Raw genomic sequence first — 18,843 nt, forward strand, 5'->3', positions numbered from 1 at the left:
CCCGCCACCGCCGCCAGGACCCTGGCTCGGCGGGAGCTGCGTGGTGCGAGGCAGAGATCGAGGCCAGGCTGCTCCCGAGCTCTCCTGAGCTGAGCTGAAAATAACCCCAAGTCTGGGAAGGATTCATCAACCCTTCTTTCGTTAGGGAGAACTTCACTCCCGTCGTATTTCGAACCAAAACGGAAAGGTCTCCCTTACCCAGGGCAGTCACAGTTTTCCTGTCTCCCTCTCTGGTGCAATCCGCAGGAAACCTAAGCAACATCGAAAGCTTGTCTACCTTACTCTATTGAATGCGAGATTAAGTGAGTTTGGGGGGAAAAAACCCGCAGTAGCCTTGAACTAAGCGACACTTGTCCCGAGGGGATGTTTTAAATAATGGGATCCTTTCAGTCTATCGTAAAATATCGTAAAATTAACTCCCATAAATTCTAGGTAATAGCTTTGTAAAATCTCATTCCGTCCCTGCCCCAGCCCGGGAGAGGCAGAGTCCGAGGGAACGGGTTGCGGAACAGAGCCCCGGGCGGGGACCGACCCCTCCGAGAGCCGCACAGGGGCTCGCCGGCCGCGGGAAGGGGCGCAGAGGCTCGGCCTCCGCGGCGTCCGGCAGGATGCTCCTCAGTTTGTTTTGCTTTCAGTGCAGGGCGGATTGGCCGGGCTTTGCTCCCCTCCTCACCCCACGGCGCGCAGCGCCCAGTCCGCTTCGTGCTGGAGGGTCGGGCTTCTCCTACACCTTTGTGTTGTCTTCCTCGGTCGAACGAGATCCACCCAAAAATTGGGCCAAACGTTATCCCGGAGAGAACGAGCGGTTAGGGCTGGGTCTAGTATTTCGGTGCTGGCTGTGAGCAGCCTGTCCGGGCTCCCGCCTGTGTGGCCGCAGCCGGAGGTGGGCACCTCAGCCCCGGGGCTCTGCGGCCACCGTCACTTGTTCGCCATTTATCTCAGGTGCCCCGATGCGGCGCGGCGGGAGCGGGGCGGGCAGCAGAGCTCGGCTGCTGCAGCCCGGCCGGATCCTTCCGTCAGGCAACGAAATCTGGCCGCTCGGCCAGTCTGGTTTAAAATTCAGCCGTGAGGTGGAGGCCAGTGTTTGCAGCGCTCCCTGTGAGCTCGCCGGCGGCGGGCAGAGGGCGAGGGGCTGCGGATTTATAGCTGCAAATCGTTCGCGCCGGCTCTGCGCGCTCGACAAAATCACACGAGCATCCACCTTTTCCCAAGCGCTGTCCCTTCCCTTGTAGGGCTAACGGCTCCCGGTTTTCCGCTGAGAGAAAGCACCAAACAGATCTGGAAACCGCCTCAATTAAATATCTGCCTACCCCGTGGGAGATGCTGAAGGGCAACGCGGGTTGTGAGAAACCGACCGCCGAGTCCCTGAAAACTGGAATTGTGAACTGAGCCCATCGCTTCTCACAGAGACGTCCCTGATGAGGTGAAACATGTCAACCCCAAGATAAGGATGTTGCCCGGGGAGGCGAGAGGGAGGAAGGAGGCTCCTGGCCTCAGTAGGGGCATAAGCCGAATTAGTTGACCAGCGAGGCGGCCGGCGAGGAGATGGCGGGGGCTAGTGTCACCCACCCCGTCTCAGCGGCCCGGCAGATCGCTGCCCTCCCTCCCTGGCGGGTCCCGGCTTTCCCCCATATACTTTTCCCTTTCATCCCCATTCCTCGCTCCCCGCTTGGAATTCTGCCCTCTGCTCACGAGCGGTGCGCCCGGGAGGACGGTGCCACCTCGGCAAAAGGTCTTTTTTTTGGGATAGGGGAAGCCGCGGCCACCGCGGGATGATGCGGCCGTTCCCCTCACTTCGAGCAACGTGGGGGCACGGAGCGGGCCGGAGCCGCTGGGTAACGGGCTGCGGGAAGGGGGGCCGTGGAGGCGGGGGCGCACACCAGAGTCACAGGTGACTTGTTCCAATTAGTAGCTGTCTAATTAAATTAGTGTCACGCGGCCCAGCCAATGGGTCGGCGGGGGTGGAGGGCGGCGATGAGGCAGCCCCGGCGCAAGCCCCTCCCCGGCGGCCCGAGGAGCGCGGCGCGCCGGTATAAATTGCCTCGGCGAAACCTCACTCCAGCTCTGTGCGGTCGCGGGTCGGGGTCGACGTTGTCACCGGACCGAGTGGGAGTTCCGCCGCACGGCCCATCGAGGATGCAGCTGGGCGAGCCGCTGCTGGCTGCGGCGGGGGCACTGCCGGGCGCCCCCTTCTACCCGCTGGAGGGCGGCGGGCGCGCCGCGGGAGCGGGAGCTGGAGCTGGGACGGGCACTGGCGGCGGCTCCCGCGGCCCACCGGGGCCGGGTTCGCCGCCGCGCCTCGACCTGGATAAGATGCCCAAGAAGTTCGGGGCGGCCCCCGCCATCCTGGGCGAGGCGGAGGCGGTCGAGCCGCCCTTCGCCGCCCCCAAGCCGGACGGCCGCAAGGCCACCCCGTGCGGGGACGAGGAGCTGCCCCCGGCCGCCGCCGCCCGCTACTCCATGGACAGCCTGAGCCCCGATCGCTACTACCTGCAGTCCCCCGGGCCGCCCGCGGCTGAGCTGGGGGGGCCCTGCGCCCTCTTCCCGTACCCTCCGGCGGCGCAGCACGGCGCCGTGTACCAGCCGCCCGGCGGGCCGCGCTACCCCTACGGCTCGATGCTGTCGCCGGGCGGCTTCGCGGGCGCCGTGTGCCCGCCCGGCGGCCGGACGCAGTTCGGCGGCGGCGGAGGATACCAGTACGGGCAGGCGACGGCAGGCGGACCCCTCTACGGCCCTTACCCGGCGGCGTCGGGCTCCTGTGGCGGGCTCGGGGCGCTGGGGGTACCGGCAGCCGGCCCGGGGCTGCGGGCCCAGGTCTTCCTCTGCAATCGGCCCCTCTGGCTCAAGTTCCACCGGCACCAGACAGAGATGATCATCACCAAGCAGGGCCGGTAAGCAGAGGATGGGGAAAACGGCGGGAAGCGGTGGGGGGAGGGGGCATCCCCGGGGACGCTCCGCGTCCGGCAGCGCTGCCCTGGGGAGGAGGTGCGCGCTCTCTCGCCGTCGGTCGTGCACCCTGGGTGCTCTTCTTAAGAAACGACTCTCCTATTTTCCCCACGCAAGGCGGCCAGGAGGTGGGGCGGGGGTTGGTTGGAGCTCGCCGCTTGCTCCCTCGGTCTCCTCGGTGCCAGGACGGACGGGGCAGCCCGTGGCCGCCCACAGCATCCGCCGGAGCCCGCACTCCCTTCCCTGGCCCACTTCAGCATGCCGTGTGGTTTTCCCCCCTCTCTCCAGGAGGATGTTTCCCTTCCTGAGTTTCAACATCACCGGCCTCAACCCCACGGCCCACTACAATGTTTTCGTGGAGGTGGTCTTGGCGGACCCCAACCACTGGCGTTTCCAGGGAGGCAAGTGGGTGACCTGCGGCAAAGCCGACAACAACATGCAAGGTAGGCGCGGGTTCTCGGGGTCTCCTCGCCGCCTTTCCCTGTGGGTCGGTTTCCCAGAAGGGGTTCCCGCTTCTCCACCCCCTCTGCAGGGTTTTCCCCACACCCGGCATTTTGGTGAGGGACAAGCTACAAATTTAATGGCGTCTTGCGATCTCTTCACGCCGCGGTGTGGGAGGCTGTGTGGTAGAGGGGCCGTCGTGGAGCCGAGGTGCTGCACGGGTGGGTGGCAGAACCAAGCCCCCTTCCCGGCCGGCCTTTCACTGACTTGTCTTTCCCAGGCAACAAGGTCTACGTTCACCCCGAGTCTCCCAACACCGGGGCTCACTGGATGAGGCAGGAGATATCTTTCGGGAAGCTGAAGCTGACGAACAATAAAGGTGCTAACAACAATAACGCGCAGGTATGGAGTGGGGACAGGCTTGAGGGGCTCTTGGTGAGTCACCACGGGAGCCCTGGGATTTCGGGGCTTTACAGCATTTCATCTAGCCTGCTAGATCACTGTGGGGGGACTGTGATCACAGAAGGGGAGTACATTTCATCTAGACTGCTAGATCACAGAAGGGGACTGTGACTTGTCCCCTTCTTGAATTGGGTCGTAGATCTTGTTGACTTCTCTGTATGAATGCAGTTAGAAATGTCCGAATTTGATGCGTGAATTTACTTGGTTTTAGCTGATTTATCTATCCTCGGAGTTGCTCAAAAAGTGGGAGTGTAGCTGATGGCTCTTACTGAAACAAGGCTATAAGCTATGAAACATCTTCTGATAACAGTTAAAAATGTTCCATACAATTTTCAGGAAGAAAATGTCATGCTGTAAAATAGACCTTGTAATGTTAGATGCAATTGTTTTAAAGATTTTGTTTCTTTCATGGTTTCTTTTAGATGATAGTACTTCAGTCTCTACACAAGTACCAGCCCCGGCTTCACATTGTGGAAGTTACTGAAGATGGTGTTGAAGATCTGAATGATTCCTCAAAGACTCAGACATTTGTTTTCCCTGAAACACAGTTCATAGCAGTTACAGCATATCAGAACACAGATGTAAGCACAGATGTATAAAATTACAATAGATAATAAAATTGCCTTGTGGGTTTGGAGTCTCGTCTTACTATATTCTGCTTTCACTTTTAGATTACACAGCTCAAAATCGACCATAACCCTTTTGCAAAAGGCTTCAGAGACAACTATGACTCGTAAGTACACTTCTGTGTTCTCTTAAAGTTATTTTTGTCTAGGAAGCATGGTTCTGGCCTGAAATGTCTGCGGAAGAGATTTTCTTTGTACACTAATAAAGTCATTCAGAAGCAGCAATACTTCTGGCAGTTTTGCTGACATTAAAATGTCTGTTTTGAATAGTATATCATCTTGATGACCTGTCTTTCAGCAGGCTTCTGAATTTTGGTAGTAAATTTGTGCTGGCCTGCAGATTTGGCAGTAGAATGTATTGGGTGTCTCCAGGAACAGGCAGCATCTTTCAAGTTGTCACCAAGTTGACTTGCCTAATGGCCACTTTTATAGCTTCAAATGTCCTTTGGAAAATTGGAGCTGTGTGTATACACAAGTGTGGCTGCTGGGAGGAGAATGCTGCAGCAGCTCATCTAAAATGGGCTGGATGGTGGAGAACGGTGTATTTGTGGCAGTAATACCAGAAATTTTACACTAATTTAAGGGAAAAAATCCTCCTTAATCAGATAAAAATAAACAGCCATCCAATTATAGTTATGATTCTAATTAAGAAATAACTCGAGTTTCTTCCTGTTTGTGTTTTTATGTAGTCTTACTATCATACTGGAACTGTTAAGAAAAACACTTGGTATTTCTCTCTTATGTTGTAGCATGTACACAGCTTCAGAAAATGACAGATTAACTCCATCTCCCACGGATTCTCCTAGATCCCACCAGATTGTCCCTGGCGCCCGATACAGTGTGCAGCCGTTCTTCCAAGAACAGTTTGTCAACAACCTACCCCCAGCCAGGTTTTACAACGGGGAGAGAACCGTCCCTCAGACGAACGGCTTGCTGTCCCCGCAGCAGAACGAGGAGGTGGCCAGCCCTCCTCAGCGGTGGTTTGTGACGCCCGTACAGCAGCCCAGTGCCAACAAATTGGACATGAACTCCTATGAGACGGAGTATTCTCATAGCACCTTGCTCCCTTACGGCATTAAATCCCTCCCCCTTCAGACATCCCATGCACTGGGATACTACCCAGACCCGACATTTCCATCCATGGCAGGCTGGGGGAGCAGGGGCTCTTACCAGCGAAAAATGACAACAGGATTACCTTGGACTTCAAGAACAAGCCCCCCAGGATTCTCTGAAGACCAGCTTTCCAAGGAGAAGGTGAAAGAAGAAATCGGCTCATCCTGGATAGAGACTCCACCCTCCATAAAGTCTTTAGATTCAAATGATTCTGGGGTCTACACAGGTGCTTGTAAGAGAAGAAGGCTTTCCCCTAGCACTTCCAGCAATGAAAATTCCCCAACGATGAAATGCGAGGACATTAATGCTGAGGACTATAGCAAAGACACTTCAAAAGGCATGGGCTATTATGCGTTCTATACTAGTTCTTAAAACATCCTTTTATTCCAATTGGCTAATTTTTTTCCAGGGTGGCCTTGGGTTTTTTTGCGTTACAATTGCCAAAAAGACTCCCGCCTTCCACCTTTAATTGTTGTGTGCAATTCTAAAGAAGGTGCCAAAGCTTTTTGACTGTTGCAGGTAACAAAGCAGGGAAAGGGCAAAGCATGGGAGAATTCATCCCCTCCTTTAGAAGGAACCACATACAGAAGCTGTAATGAGGACCCTAGATCATAACAATATGGTTTATTTATTGGAGACACTAAAGTGTACAGTTTGGCTTGGCTCAGACACCTGATCAAATCTATGCACTCCTGAGCAAGGAAATAGGGGGTTAGGATCCCAAATTTAATTTTCTTCCCTGCTTGACCCTCTGATAAAAGGGGGCTGGGTTGTAGGGAGCTGCACAAATGCTATGTTCTGCTTTGGACTGCACTGGTTTCTTCAACCTTACCTGCAACACAGTTGGCTGAGTTAGCTTCTTCAGCTAGGACTTTCTTTGGCAGAAGATGGCCAAAATAAGGCCTGCTTGCCAGGCAGGATTTTGACTTGAAGGTCTTGTTGCCAATGATGGGGTTACAATGACCAAATCTGACTTTTTTTTAGCTTAGAACTTGCATTATAAAAATAACCTCCATCCCAAAAGCCTAACCTTTATTGAGGTGGCCAAAAACAAAGTGTACAGTTGTGTTTTGTCTAGGTACACTGTAGAATATTGTGGAATAATATAAAAATAGTTGACCTTTATAGCTGTTAAGTTGGAAGGACATCTGGTGGTGTTTTAAAGTTCAAAAGGCTTTTTTTTTGTTTTGTTTTTGGTTAATCAAACTTACCATATATGGAGCATTGCAAAAAAATTTTTATTTATGTGTATGTAAAGTGACTTTTTCAACTGCCCTGTATGAAACTGGAAATTATGTAACTACCCACTTCTTTCCTATAGTTTCAGCCATTTTAAATTGGTCCGCCCCAGAGCACTGGCACGCAAACTTTTAACCCACCAAAAATTTTTTTTCGGTTTTGTTTTTCTATGTACATAGGAGTAATTTTTAATAAATGTGGTGCCAGGGACAAGATGGCTCTGCCTGTTCTTTGCCTCTGCTGGGTGTCCCAGAGGGGGAGGAGGGAGCACAGTCCTCGCAGTTTGAGTTCTCTCTGTATCTAACCGCCTCTTGCAATGTTGCTGCTTTAGCTCTTATACCGTGCTTATTTGTGTGCTGTTTGCTCTGTGTGTGCTGGTTTTAATTTTTTTTCTTCCCCTCTCCATAATCGCGTGGTTTGCCATGGTTCTCCTGGGCATCTCCCCCCCCGAGGTTGGTCACCCGCTCTCCTTCCCCCTGCCTCACCCTCCTCGGCCATGCCCCACTGAGGTAAACGAGGTGTCAGCTCAGCCTCGGCCCGGGGAGTGAATTGTGAACCCATCCTGCCTCCCGCAGAAACCCCGGGGCTGCCCCTTCCGTTTCCCGGAACCAGGCAAGAAATTCCCCTGGCTCGCTTATCTGGGGGGTAAAGCTCCACCCGCCAGAGAGCGATTGAGTCCCAGCTCCCGCAGCAGTCGGACCTTTCCTGAGGATATGCAGGCAGTAATGGGATTAAGCTGTTAGCGATTCCCGGCTGCAAACAAAATAAACGCGGGGCTCAGGCCGGGGGAGGTAACGCGATCCGGGGGGGCAGCGGCAGCGGCTCCCTGCCGTCCGCAGTGGGACGCGGCGGGTGTGCGGGGGTGATTTCGATCCGCACCTCTTAACTCGGGGCGAGGCGAAACAAATCGGTGTCCCGGCAGCTCGCTTCTGTCTCTGGGACAGATGGGGCCTGGCTGGATTTTTTTTTAAGGGACTAGGGGTGGAATATACTTTATGTGTGTATTTTTTTAGATCGTGGTACATCCGCCGCCGGAAAAGTCACCGGGATGGGCTGCTCCCTGCTCCCAGGCGGGGGTGCGGCGGCAATGCCGACCGTCCCTGCCCGCCCGGCAAACACCGGCTACACAAGCACCCGGGAGCGCGATCCCGCCGCGCCGTGCTGTTAAAAGCTGTATATTTTTGCACCGCACCGTAAAAAAAAAAAAAAAAAGAACTTAATACTTGTGAAAAGTCCTCACACTGTTTAATAAAAACGTAAGTGCCTGGCTGGCCCCAATTAACACCTTGTGATTATAATGCATTCCTAAAATGGGGTGTCAGACGCCAAATTGTGAATAAAGGTATCTAATTAATCTTCATAGGATGACACTGATAAACAACTCCTGATTTAAATAAAGATCAAGGAACTGAATGCTTTTTATTTGTTTACATTAACAGAAGATAAAGTTAACTACCCTTGCGCTTCGCTTCGTAATGTGATTTACCGACACAAACAGCGGGTTGCGGGCGGAGAGCCCCGCCTCGCCCCGGCGGGCTTTTTACCGCGGCTTTGGAGGGAGGGGGAGACCCCGAGGGTGAGTGTCCCTTCGCCCGCAGCCCCCAGCCCCCCGGGGGGCGTGGGGATGTGCCGGGAACCACGCGGCAACACCTTCGCCTGACGGTGGAAGGGAGCGCGCCCGTCGGCCTCGGCCCTGGCACTTCCAACGCTCCGGTAGGTAAAGTGGGTGCGAGCCTGGAATGGCAGCTGGAGGGGCTTGGCGGGCATAGAGGGAAATAAATAAATTGGGGGGGGGGGGGGGGGAAGAATAGTTATTTACAGCACTGCGGTGGCGTGCGGCGGGAGGTGAACTGCGAGCCCTGCCTGATGGAAACGGGAAAACTGAGTTCTAGATTAGGGAAAATCCTAACCTCCGCGGCTGCCAGCGAGGCAAAGGCTCTGTCCGCCCCGGGGGGTTCGGCCCAGAGAAACCGAGATACACCAGTGTAATAATCCATTGAGGCCGTTCCCCGCGAATTAGCCATTCTCTGGGATATTTCCTCACTGAGCAGAGCGACTTAGGCGCTCTCTGCATGCATAGCCCCTACTTTTAAACAGCGTGGGCGCCCGGCGGGGCACTAGAGGCAGAGGAGAGGGGCTCCTCCGATGAACTGAGACCATTCCTCCCAAAACACTCTGCTCTTGGGGATGCTTTCGTTAAAGCAGACCTGGCAACTCATCGTCTTTCTCGCCCGTGCTTTCTGTAGCGGCCCGTCGGGAACAACCCTCGGGTATTTTTTTTTTTTTTCCAACGAAACTTTGTCCCTCGCTGCTCGCCCCAAACTCTGTCACCGCCGCTTCACACCCGGGCGGGAAAAGGAAACGACCCCCAAGTGCTCTTTCTTACGGCGGCAGCTCCCCGTCTCTCTCTCTGGAGAAAGGGCTCCTTCCTCCCCGAGGCGGCGAGCTCAGCGCTCCGGGGAGGAAGGACCAGATATTCTTCAGTTTGTTTTCTTTTCAGGCAATGCGATGGGGTTTTACTTTCGGTCTGAATTTCCGCTCCCACCTTTCTCAACGCCGGCTTTTCACCACCTGCTCGCGTGTTCCCACCTCCTCCTCTCTGAGGGGAGAGCGCGGCGTTAATGGATGGGGGCTCTCCCTGGAAAGGTTATTTTTACAGCCCTCCCTCAGCGGCCGCCGCCCTCCCCTCGGGGCTGCCTTTGAGGCGGCGGCCGCCGAAGCGGGAATAGGCCCTCATGGCTCTTGCGGTACCGTTATCCATCAGAAATTCCCCTTCCCTACGGGAATACCGGCTAGGCGTGCAGAGGGAGCCGGCGGTGGGCGACTGTGGAGCCCCGGCTTTGGGGAGAAAGCGGCGGCGGGGGGATTGAGGTGAGGGAGAAGGGGCCCACTGGCACTTCCCTCATGCCCGTCCACCCCATAAAATTGTGGCATTATTATTATTATTATTATTGTGTCACTGCCCTACTTTTTTTTTTTTTTTTGCACTTACAAGCCCAGTTTTCCCAGCCCCTTAAGCTATCCGTAGCCCACTCCTCCCCTTACCCAGATCTCCATAACCCTTCTCATAATAGTATGAGTATGGCTAATATACATATTAATCTAATCCTTATTGGAATGATTTTGGTGCTTGATGAATATAGCAGATATGTAATCCAGGGGAGAATGACATTAGCCTGAAAGTGTGGAGTGCAAAATATGATTTGAATAAAATGATAGGGTGGTATCTAATATTTCCTTTAGGGAGTACTATACTCTGAGCTGTCACAACCGATTGTGTAAATAGACGAGACTGAGGGATATGATCCTAATCATATTGATGAAACATTCATCTGAAAGACCAAGCGCAACCAGAAGGGACTCAGTAGGAATACAATTAAATCCTAATCTGGGGAGGAGGAATCCTCTGCAGGCTTTCCTCTAACCTGCCACCCTCTCCCGCGTTTTCATTTTGGAGTCAGATGAAATGCAGGAGAGGAAATAAAGGAGAGATGGAGTGCTGTGAGGTTTGCTCGCCTGAAGGTCTACATTAACACAAGGACTGAAGGACCACATTAACATAGGGAATGCTGGGTGGGAAGGAGGTAAATCCGCAGTGCTGATCCTCGTGATAATAAAAAATAAAGGCCTGACTTTAGTCACAGGCATAACTCCCTGCTTGCAGAGGGTTTCTACCTGTGAGTTGGTATCAATCAGGAAGTCTCTGTTTCTGCAAGTCGGTCCCTCTCCCACCTAGGCTTTGACTGTCAGCTCAGTCCCAGATTTCTGAGCAAAATGTAGTCTTCTGTCTGCTGTGTGCTATTTAGTTTACATCTGCAGCAGGGAACTGATTTCTTGCTGATAATGCTCATTAGCAAAGAGGTTATTTTTGAACCTATTTTGACCATTGCCCCTTAAAAGATGATCTGAGAGGATGGATGGGACAAGGTTCCAGATGTAGTTCCTGTAAGACCACTAAACCCAGTCTGACTGCTTTTCATCACTTCTTGCTTTGAACAGGTGCATTTTCCTAATGAGTACCACCTTTTGGCCTATACCTCTAAAATGAAATTCAAGCTATGAATACCTGAATTCCCATAATGATGTTTAAAGCCTGAAAAGCAGCCTGTATTCTTCATTCTGCCACAGTTTAAAGTCAGGCTGCCTTTGAGTGTCTTAAGACTCAAATCTGATCAGGTGGTTTTAGAACTTTTTTGAAGTCACCTGTCTTTTATCATCAAGCTCAGGCAAAAACCAAAGTGATTTTCTTCTTCCTGGAGTGTTCTATGTGGAAAGAAAGGCCCCAAAGGCAAAGTTCAGTTCTCTTTCCTTGCGGCATAATGTCTGTAAGTGAGGGAGGGATGCGTGGAGTGGGACATGCATTAACAGATCTGTATCGGGGCTCCACGTAAGTCTCTATTCTCTTCCACCAGAGCATGAGCTCTGCAGTTTCACTGGTTTACAGAAGGACTCTTGTGGGTGAAGTAGGCTTTTAGTGTGTGTACCATAAAGCAGTATAATTTTAGCATGTTTGAGAAGTTAGGGTTCCACTGTACCGTGATTGTATATCACAGTACACAGTAGGAGGGCAAAGGAGTCTATTCTGTTATGATCCCTGGTTTTCTTAGAGCAGCATTAGGTTTTTGTAATACTGATTGTTAAAATTCACAGACTAGTTACGATCCCATTTGTTCTTAAAGCAGTGCAGTTTTTGTAAAATGCTTGGCGTAGTTGCAAATTTCCTTTGAGGAGGAAAACAACCTTTATTTGGAAACCAGCTGGTTTGTAATCTATTAGTGTTTGTTTTGAGTGGTAAGTTCTCAATAACAGAAATGTTATTGCTTTGCTCTCCTTACTTCCTATGCTGAGTAAGATAATGATATTGTAAGATGATATTCCTGCCCCCCTAACAAAGGAATAATTTTAACAAGAAGAGCTCTTAAACTGGCACTTCAGAGGTCCTGTCAGTGCAAAGATGAACTTTTTTGAGGAGCTGTTCACCATAGCGTGTTAATTTTATCCCACCTCTTACTTCAGATAGGACAAAGTCTCACCTGTGTAGGCTGGTCTCCACTGATACCTCAACGAGCTTATTTTCCAGTAGCTTTGTGTTTTATGTTGCAAGATTGTCATGAATACAGCTCTTCTGTTACTTCTTTCAGTGAAGGCTGAATTCAGTTCTGCTGCCTTTGCATTGCATCTCCTTTGCAGGATTATTTGAGAGGAACAATTAGGTAAATTTCTTGTTTTGTGGGGAAATGACTTTGATCCAAAAGAAAAATTATGGCAAAATCTGTGACATTTGCATGGTCTTGGTTTTACTCACGGGGAGAGTGAAGTTCCTAAAGTTTGTTTCAGTAATGACCCCGAATTGCAAATAAATCTGAATTGTAAAGCTCTGTTTTAAGTGTAGGATATATTTCTCTAGTTGTTCTGCTTAAATTATATAAGCATAATAAACATTTGGAAATGTCTGCTGTCAGGATGGGCCAGAGAGTAAGGGTAGTGGATTGGAAGTGAAAAATTGGGTTATTTTTCAGTCATATCAATTCTCCAGTTCACTGTGCAGCAGCAGAAATGCTCATGCTGGCACTGAGCAGAAAAGAAGAAATGGAGCAGAATGTAAGAATGAAAAGCTTCCATATTCCTGCCAGAGGTGCTGGTGACTGCTTTCATCAGTTTAAGCAGCAGTGCTTGTGGTTTCTTGTTGGTTTGTTTTTGTGGTTTTTTTTTTTTATTTCCCCTCCCTCCTGCCCCCCAGTAACAGCACGTGACAGCTGATGTCTGGTTGGTGACCTGGCCAGTTTAGGTACTGATCTTCAAAAAGGTTTAAGGAGGTTGGTGAAAACACTTTGTCTGGAAAATGGTGAGGGGACTTTTGGGCAGGGTGGAGATGCCACAGCGGTACAATCACAGCATTTAGGTAGCTGTGGGAGTACGGTGGAACGTAGGCTTACATACATTACAGCCCCTCTCATACCCCAGAACAGCTGTCCGTGGACATGCGTTTGTTCCACAGTTTAGCTCACAGCCTTATGGTTAGGTCTGGCACTTTCCTTATTCCAACCATGGGAAGAGAAAGCCATTCACATAGGTGTTAGAAAACACAAGCTCCTTGTTCTTGTCGTACCTCAAAAGGCTTAATAGTTGTATGATGTAATGGAATGTGCTTAATAGCCTGAATGTGGTTTCTGCTCCCAAAAAGTGTGATTATGGTGCCGCTTCAGTTCTTGTTTCTGGCGTTCCCATTGAATGAGAATCCTTAGGGTAGATGCAATTCCCCTGCAATGGCCTGAAATGTTAGGAGTTCCAGGGCAGTGTCTTTGGTCAGCAGCTGCACGAGGGGTGCACTGTGGTAGGCTGCTTTGCATTTCACATTTGACATGGAATAAGGGGTTGTGTTTGGCTCTAGTACACCACCCAAGAAATGAACAAACAGAAAGTAGTGGAGTATTTCACCGGAGACTTAAAAAAACAAATCCCTCTTAAACCGTTGATAGGATGGATTGTTTTGAACTGTGGGGTGATGACTGACTCCTGCTAGACCAGATTGTGGGTGAGTGTTTTTGATAAGTGGCTAAGGTAGTAACTTATGTCTCCCTCTGCTCTGACTTGTACTTAGGCTCCGTACGGAAGCATGAAGAATATAAGATGAGACTCAGTGCCTTCTGTTGTTTTCTCAACCTACCCTGGAACTGGAGTTTAAAAAAAACAACTCAAACCACGGATCCCTTCTCTTGTTGGTGGACTGTTCTCCAAACCAGGAGTCACAGGGAGAGCCAAAGCAGCAGCAAACAAGACAAATTGTGTTACTTCACCTATTCACTTCAATCACATTTGATTTGCATCATTGTCCACCCTGGTATTTAATATTGTTATGCTGAGAGGTGCTAATGGCCACCCATAATGCTTAAAGGTCACTGAAATATAGAGTGAAAAACACTCTATAGAAAGACTTAAATATTGGCCATAGCCACATCTGAAAACAATACTGATGGACAGTACCCAGATTAACTCTTTTGTCCAACAGCATTTAGTGTCCTTTATACAGCTACAGAGGTTAATAGCTAGGCCAAAGCTCCCAAGTATGATAAAAAAACCCCCAAACCCTCTTTTATGGTATATCTTTACTGAAGAGGAAAAGTGAATCTGTGGGAGGGGGATTGACCTGATTTAAGATTCCACTTATTGCTGAGAAAAGAGGTTCATATCTTTCCATAGTCTTTCTTTTTTATTGCTTGGTTTCTGGGTTCACTTTTTACCTTGTACCGCCAGTGGGGCTCATCCAGCCTCTCTGTGAGGCGATTCATTTTGCAGCTTTATCATTCAAAGAAACAAAACTCTATCCTTCAGATTAAGCAGTTTTTCTCCAGGTTGTTAGGATAAATGCTCTGTGTTCCTTCTGAGTGTCCAGAAAGCCCTAAGTTCCTGGGAAAGAATTGCAAAGTTACTGTGTCTTGGCTGTAGGAGATGTGGGGTGATCAGATAGGAAGAAGTGACAGCAATGCTTGAAGTGGGTGGCCTTTCTTGTGCAGGCCGGTGAACTTGTGATACAGTCATGATCATCTAAATTTAACTGCAAATAATTACATCCCTCTCAGGATAGGTTTCCTGGGGCTAATTTAGGGAAAAGGAGATACATGTTGAGTTAACACTTTTTGCCTTGGGCTCTGGAAGTGGGAAATGTTTTCTTTATCTGTCAGAGGAAGCTACAATTGGAGAAAGCTAAAATCCAGTGTGGGAGTAGCAGATTGTACTGGTTTGAAAAACTAGAAGTTCATTATTATGAACTGTCTGGTTGAGACATGGTCCATAATGTGCTGCATAAACAACAACATGTTTGCTGTCATCTCACAGGGCACTCCAGCCAACAGTAACTGAGGAGAGAGGTGAAGTGCAGAATTGTGTGGTGGCCACATAACTGGTTTAAGTGGTTTACAAAAATCTTTGTCTCACTTGAGGAAGGTGATGGGTGCATTCAGGATTGCCAGGCTGTAATTATTCAGTCTTAAGAAAACCTCAGAAACATAATGACTTGGTTCTTGACTTGGTCCTGCAAAACTTGGTTCAGGAAATGACATATAGCTGTGCTTGTATCTGGGTGGGTTTGCAGACCTCTGTCCCTACAGGTGTATTAGTAGCTACAGATGGTAGCTACTGATAGCAGCTACTGATAGTACTGATGCATTAGCTGTAGTAGCTATAGCCATAGCTATAGATATGTGTGAAAGTTATATCTGTAATGTGTGTCTGAGTCATGCTCTGAGGAAGACGTGGATGGATCAAGACAGACAGCAGTGAAGACAGATATTCCTCCTAAGATGAGGGTTTATAATCTCTTATCAAACCCAGCTTTAGAATCAGGACCAGAAACTCTGCTAAACTCCAGGCTAAATATGGGAGTTTCAGATGAGAACTTCAGTAAGCCAAACAGTTAAAGTCATGATCTAGAGGCAAAATTATACCTTGTTTAAGTTCATTAGAGCCTCCAGAAGAGGGTTTTTTTGGAGGAAAGGGAAAGAATATCACTGTCTGCATGGTAGTGCTTGCAGAAATTTGCAGAACTTCAAGACATATAATGGGAGACAGAGCCTAAGAGACTAAGTCCACTCCTGCTTATACCATTTATATACACCTCCTTCTTGTATTTGAATTCGGGAGTAAGGCATTCTCTGTTCATCCATGCTGGCCTTCCTCCACACTTGTTTGATTTCTTACATACAGGAACGGGTTGTCTTGTGGTTTGAGATGGTTGTCCTTGAAGACCAGCCAGCTCTCACACACAGCAGTCTTCCATGAGATCCTTACCAAGAATATCCCTGAACTAAGCCAAATTCTGCTCTCCTGAAGTGCCAATATCTAACTGTATTGCTTGTCTTTCTCACTTCTCTCAGAGTTTCAATCAGAATCTTACGGCTGCCCTTTATATCCCATTGTAAGAAGTCCTGAAGACTCATCAGTCACCTGCACAAAGAAATTACCATTAACACAGACTGGAAATCTGGATTGTCTCAGCCCAGATGCATTACCCTATCTGCAGATACAAGGGTGGTTCTCATCCCCCGATGAGTACCATCCATATTCCTCACCTTCCCAGCCTGTTTTTTCTCAAGAGCCTGTATTCATCCATTGCAACATTCCAGCCATTTGAGCTGTCCCACTGTGATTCTGTAATCCCTGTGAGATGTCACCAAGCAGTATCCTTTTTACATTTGTTTTCAGACTTCAGGGACTTCCTTTAGGTTCCTCTGGGATTTAGAGAACTGCATGTTGGAGCTGCCTCCTTCTCGTTCCTTCCTTCCCTCCCTGAGTGCCCACCTTTCTTTCAGCAGTATGTACCTAATTCTTGTCTCCCTCATCAGTTAAATGGGAATACTAAATGCACTTTAGTCTCCCACTGTGCTGGTTTTGTTGTCATATAGGAGCTGGGTGCTCCAGCAGCCCTTCAGTGTGCTACACTGCCGAGCCCTCAGGGAGGCTTGCCTGAGGTGCTGAGCCACAGCAGTGCATCACCTCGAGTTCCCGTGCTGTGGTGCTTGCTCTCCAGAGGCAGTGGTAGATGGAGTAAGTCCTCTCATTGCTTGGCAGTAGGGTATTACCCTCTAGCTCGGGGTGCCAGTGTCAGGGTGCTTTTGCAATTGTGGGGACCCAGTTCTGTCTGTTCTGCCGCAGCCTGCACAAGGATGGCAGCTGGATCAGCAAGCTTGAAGTTGGTGGGACAGTTCAATAGCAAAAAAGGGAAGGCCTGACCCTGCTGGGTGTACAAGGGAAAGAAGAAAACTTGGAGGCCTGGGTCAGCACTGAAGGGCACACCAGGCATGCACTGTTGAGCACTGGGAACAGAAAAGGGGCAGGAAGGTACATCCCAAAGATCTGGGTTGACTGAGAAAGGCCGGTTGCAGAGCCAGTGTGAAGATGTGAGGACTATCAAACAAAGCCTGTTGAAATAATGGAGCTGGAGCATGTCCAAAGGGCAGCTAAGCTGGTGAAAGGTCTGGAGAACAAGTGTTAAGAGGAGCATCTGAGAGAGCTGATGTTGTTTAGCCTGGAGAAGAGAACGCTCAGGGGAGACCTCATTGCTCTCTATAACTACCTGAAAGGAGGTTGTAGTAAGGTGAGGGTCAGTTTCTTTGCCCACGCAACAGGCGACAGAACAAGAGGAAAGTGCTTCAAGTTGCACTGCAGAAGGTTTAGATTGGATATTAGGAAAAATTTCTTTACTGAAAGAGTCGTCAGGCACTGGAACAGGCTGTCCAGGGAAGTGGTGAACACTTCCATCCCTGGAAATACTCAAAAAATATGTATATGTGGCACCTGGGGATGTGGTTTAGTGGTGGATTTGACATGTTAATGATTGGACTTTGTGATCTTAGAGATCTTTTTCCAACCAACCTCAATGATTCTAAAGTACCTTTCAAGGCTTAACTGAAGGGCTTCAATCAAGAAAAATTATTTCATGGAAACTTAGTGGTTTGTGTCATGTGCTTCTGTCACATTTTTAAATCTGATGTCAAGTGCCCTGAAACTGGAGTTACCATTTTATGGAATGATGGCTATAAAGACTGTATTTAGATTTTAAAGGAGAAGTGCTGGTAACTACTGGGAAGTAATACTCAATCCTCAGTCACAGAATTAGCATCATCATCATGTATGTTTGATACAGTATGAATTTTGAATGCTGCTACTGTTATTAATAAGCAAAATGCACCTTCAATTTCTATTTTGCAGTGGCATGGAAACTTATAAAATACCGTAAGGTTTATAAATCATTACAGCCTCACCGTCAGTGTATTATACTATAGTATCAGAAAATACCAAGAAAACCTTTTCTTGAACCAATACTTTAAATTGCGGAAAAAAGTCAGAGTTCTAATAAGAGGTGCCAGTCTGTCAGGTAAATAAATGAATTTATGGTATTACCTGTACTGAAAATACCACTGAAGTTTCTATAGAAATGCAGTACCTCCTGCAGCAGTTGCTCTAAAATCACATGAAATGTAATGAATAAGGCAGGAGTTCTGTTGTAAAGTTCAGTTTTGTTGTAAACTGAAACATTCTGGTGTCATGCCAGAGTACAATAGCCTTTTTTATGGGATTAGGTGGGCTGAATTTGAGCAAAAGTTTTTCACTCAGTGTTTTTTCCAAAAGGGCCTAAAATGCTTTAGATCAAGTGAATTTGAATGTTTTGTTCCTCTGTAGAATTTTTGTGGCAGAGTCTCAGTTTATGACCTCAGCCTACAGAGGTAAAAGCATATTTAGCTTGCTACCTTCTGACAGCACTCATTGGCAAATGGTATCTTGGGTTCACTGCTGTTTATTAAGAGCAGCATTATGAGAGAGCAAAACTTCCACTGAAACAGGTCAGTAGAAGCTGGCTCAGTGGTTCCTATGTCTACTTTCATTGTGATTTATATGTAATATTCTCATGCTTTTGACCATTTCTGTTCCAAATTAACAATGCCCTGTTTGTGTCGTGTACTGTCCTGAAATTCTATTGCGTTGGATCAGACAAAGTCATTGAGCTACTGAACTCCCAACATGGTACATACTTTTCTCTGAGTTGGTTCTGAGTAAGTCAGGCATCTTTCCTGCCTGAACTCCCGATCAAAATGTCTCGGACCCTGTTACTTATCATTTGTATATGTCTGCTCTGAACTTGACTTCCTTTCAGCACTTGAGCTGAAAGCTTCCGGACCCATCAGGGTATGTACAGGTGCACTGGGTCCTGAGTTTCTCACTGCTGAAGATGTTCTAACTTGCTTCATGTTAAATTCTACTCTGTAATATGTTGTTAACAATCTCCAGTCCTGTTTTCGTGGCTTATAGGTCTAGCACTTCTTATTGCAAATGTGACACTTAAAACATACTCAGTTTGCTGTGGTGATGGTTAAGGAACATCTAGCATACTCCTAAGTGTGCAAAGAGTAGGTATATGTGTGAAGCATAATGATCTAGCATGCAGTCTTTCAGATGCAACCTGAAAAAGGCAGAGGAGTATGGTTGGGAGGAAGATACGGATACTCTGGAGATACAAGCA

At 48.8% G+C, this 18,843-nt stretch overlaps 1 protein-coding gene across 1 annotated transcript; it reads left to right on the forward strand.

Annotated features, from left to right (window-relative positions):
* The first annotated feature begins 2,079 nt into the window (after nucleotides 1-2,079).
* EOMES (eomesodermin) lies at nucleotides 2,080-7,037 on the forward strand. The gene is made up of 6 exons (XM_027898675.1): nucleotides 2,080-2,891; nucleotides 3,235-3,389; nucleotides 3,668-3,789; nucleotides 4,272-4,430; nucleotides 4,521-4,582; nucleotides 5,225-7,037. The coding sequence occupies exons 1-6, from the start codon at nucleotides 2,137-2,139 to the stop codon at nucleotides 5,958-5,960; spliced, it is 1,989 nt and encodes a 662-aa protein (XP_027754476.1). The 5' UTR covers nucleotides 2,080-2,136; the 3' UTR covers nucleotides 5,961-7,037.
* Nucleotides 7,038-18,843: the final 11,806 nt, after the last annotated feature.

The sequence above is a fragment of the Empidonax traillii genome, unplaced genomic scaffold, assembly GCF_003031625.1.
Source record: "Empidonax traillii isolate 1590-97213 ecotype Southwest subspecies unplaced genomic scaffold, ASM303162v1 scaffold615:size383937, whole genome shotgun sequence".
In the NCBI taxonomy this organism is placed as follows: Eukaryota; Metazoa; Chordata; class Aves; order Passeriformes; family Tyrannidae; genus Empidonax; species Empidonax traillii.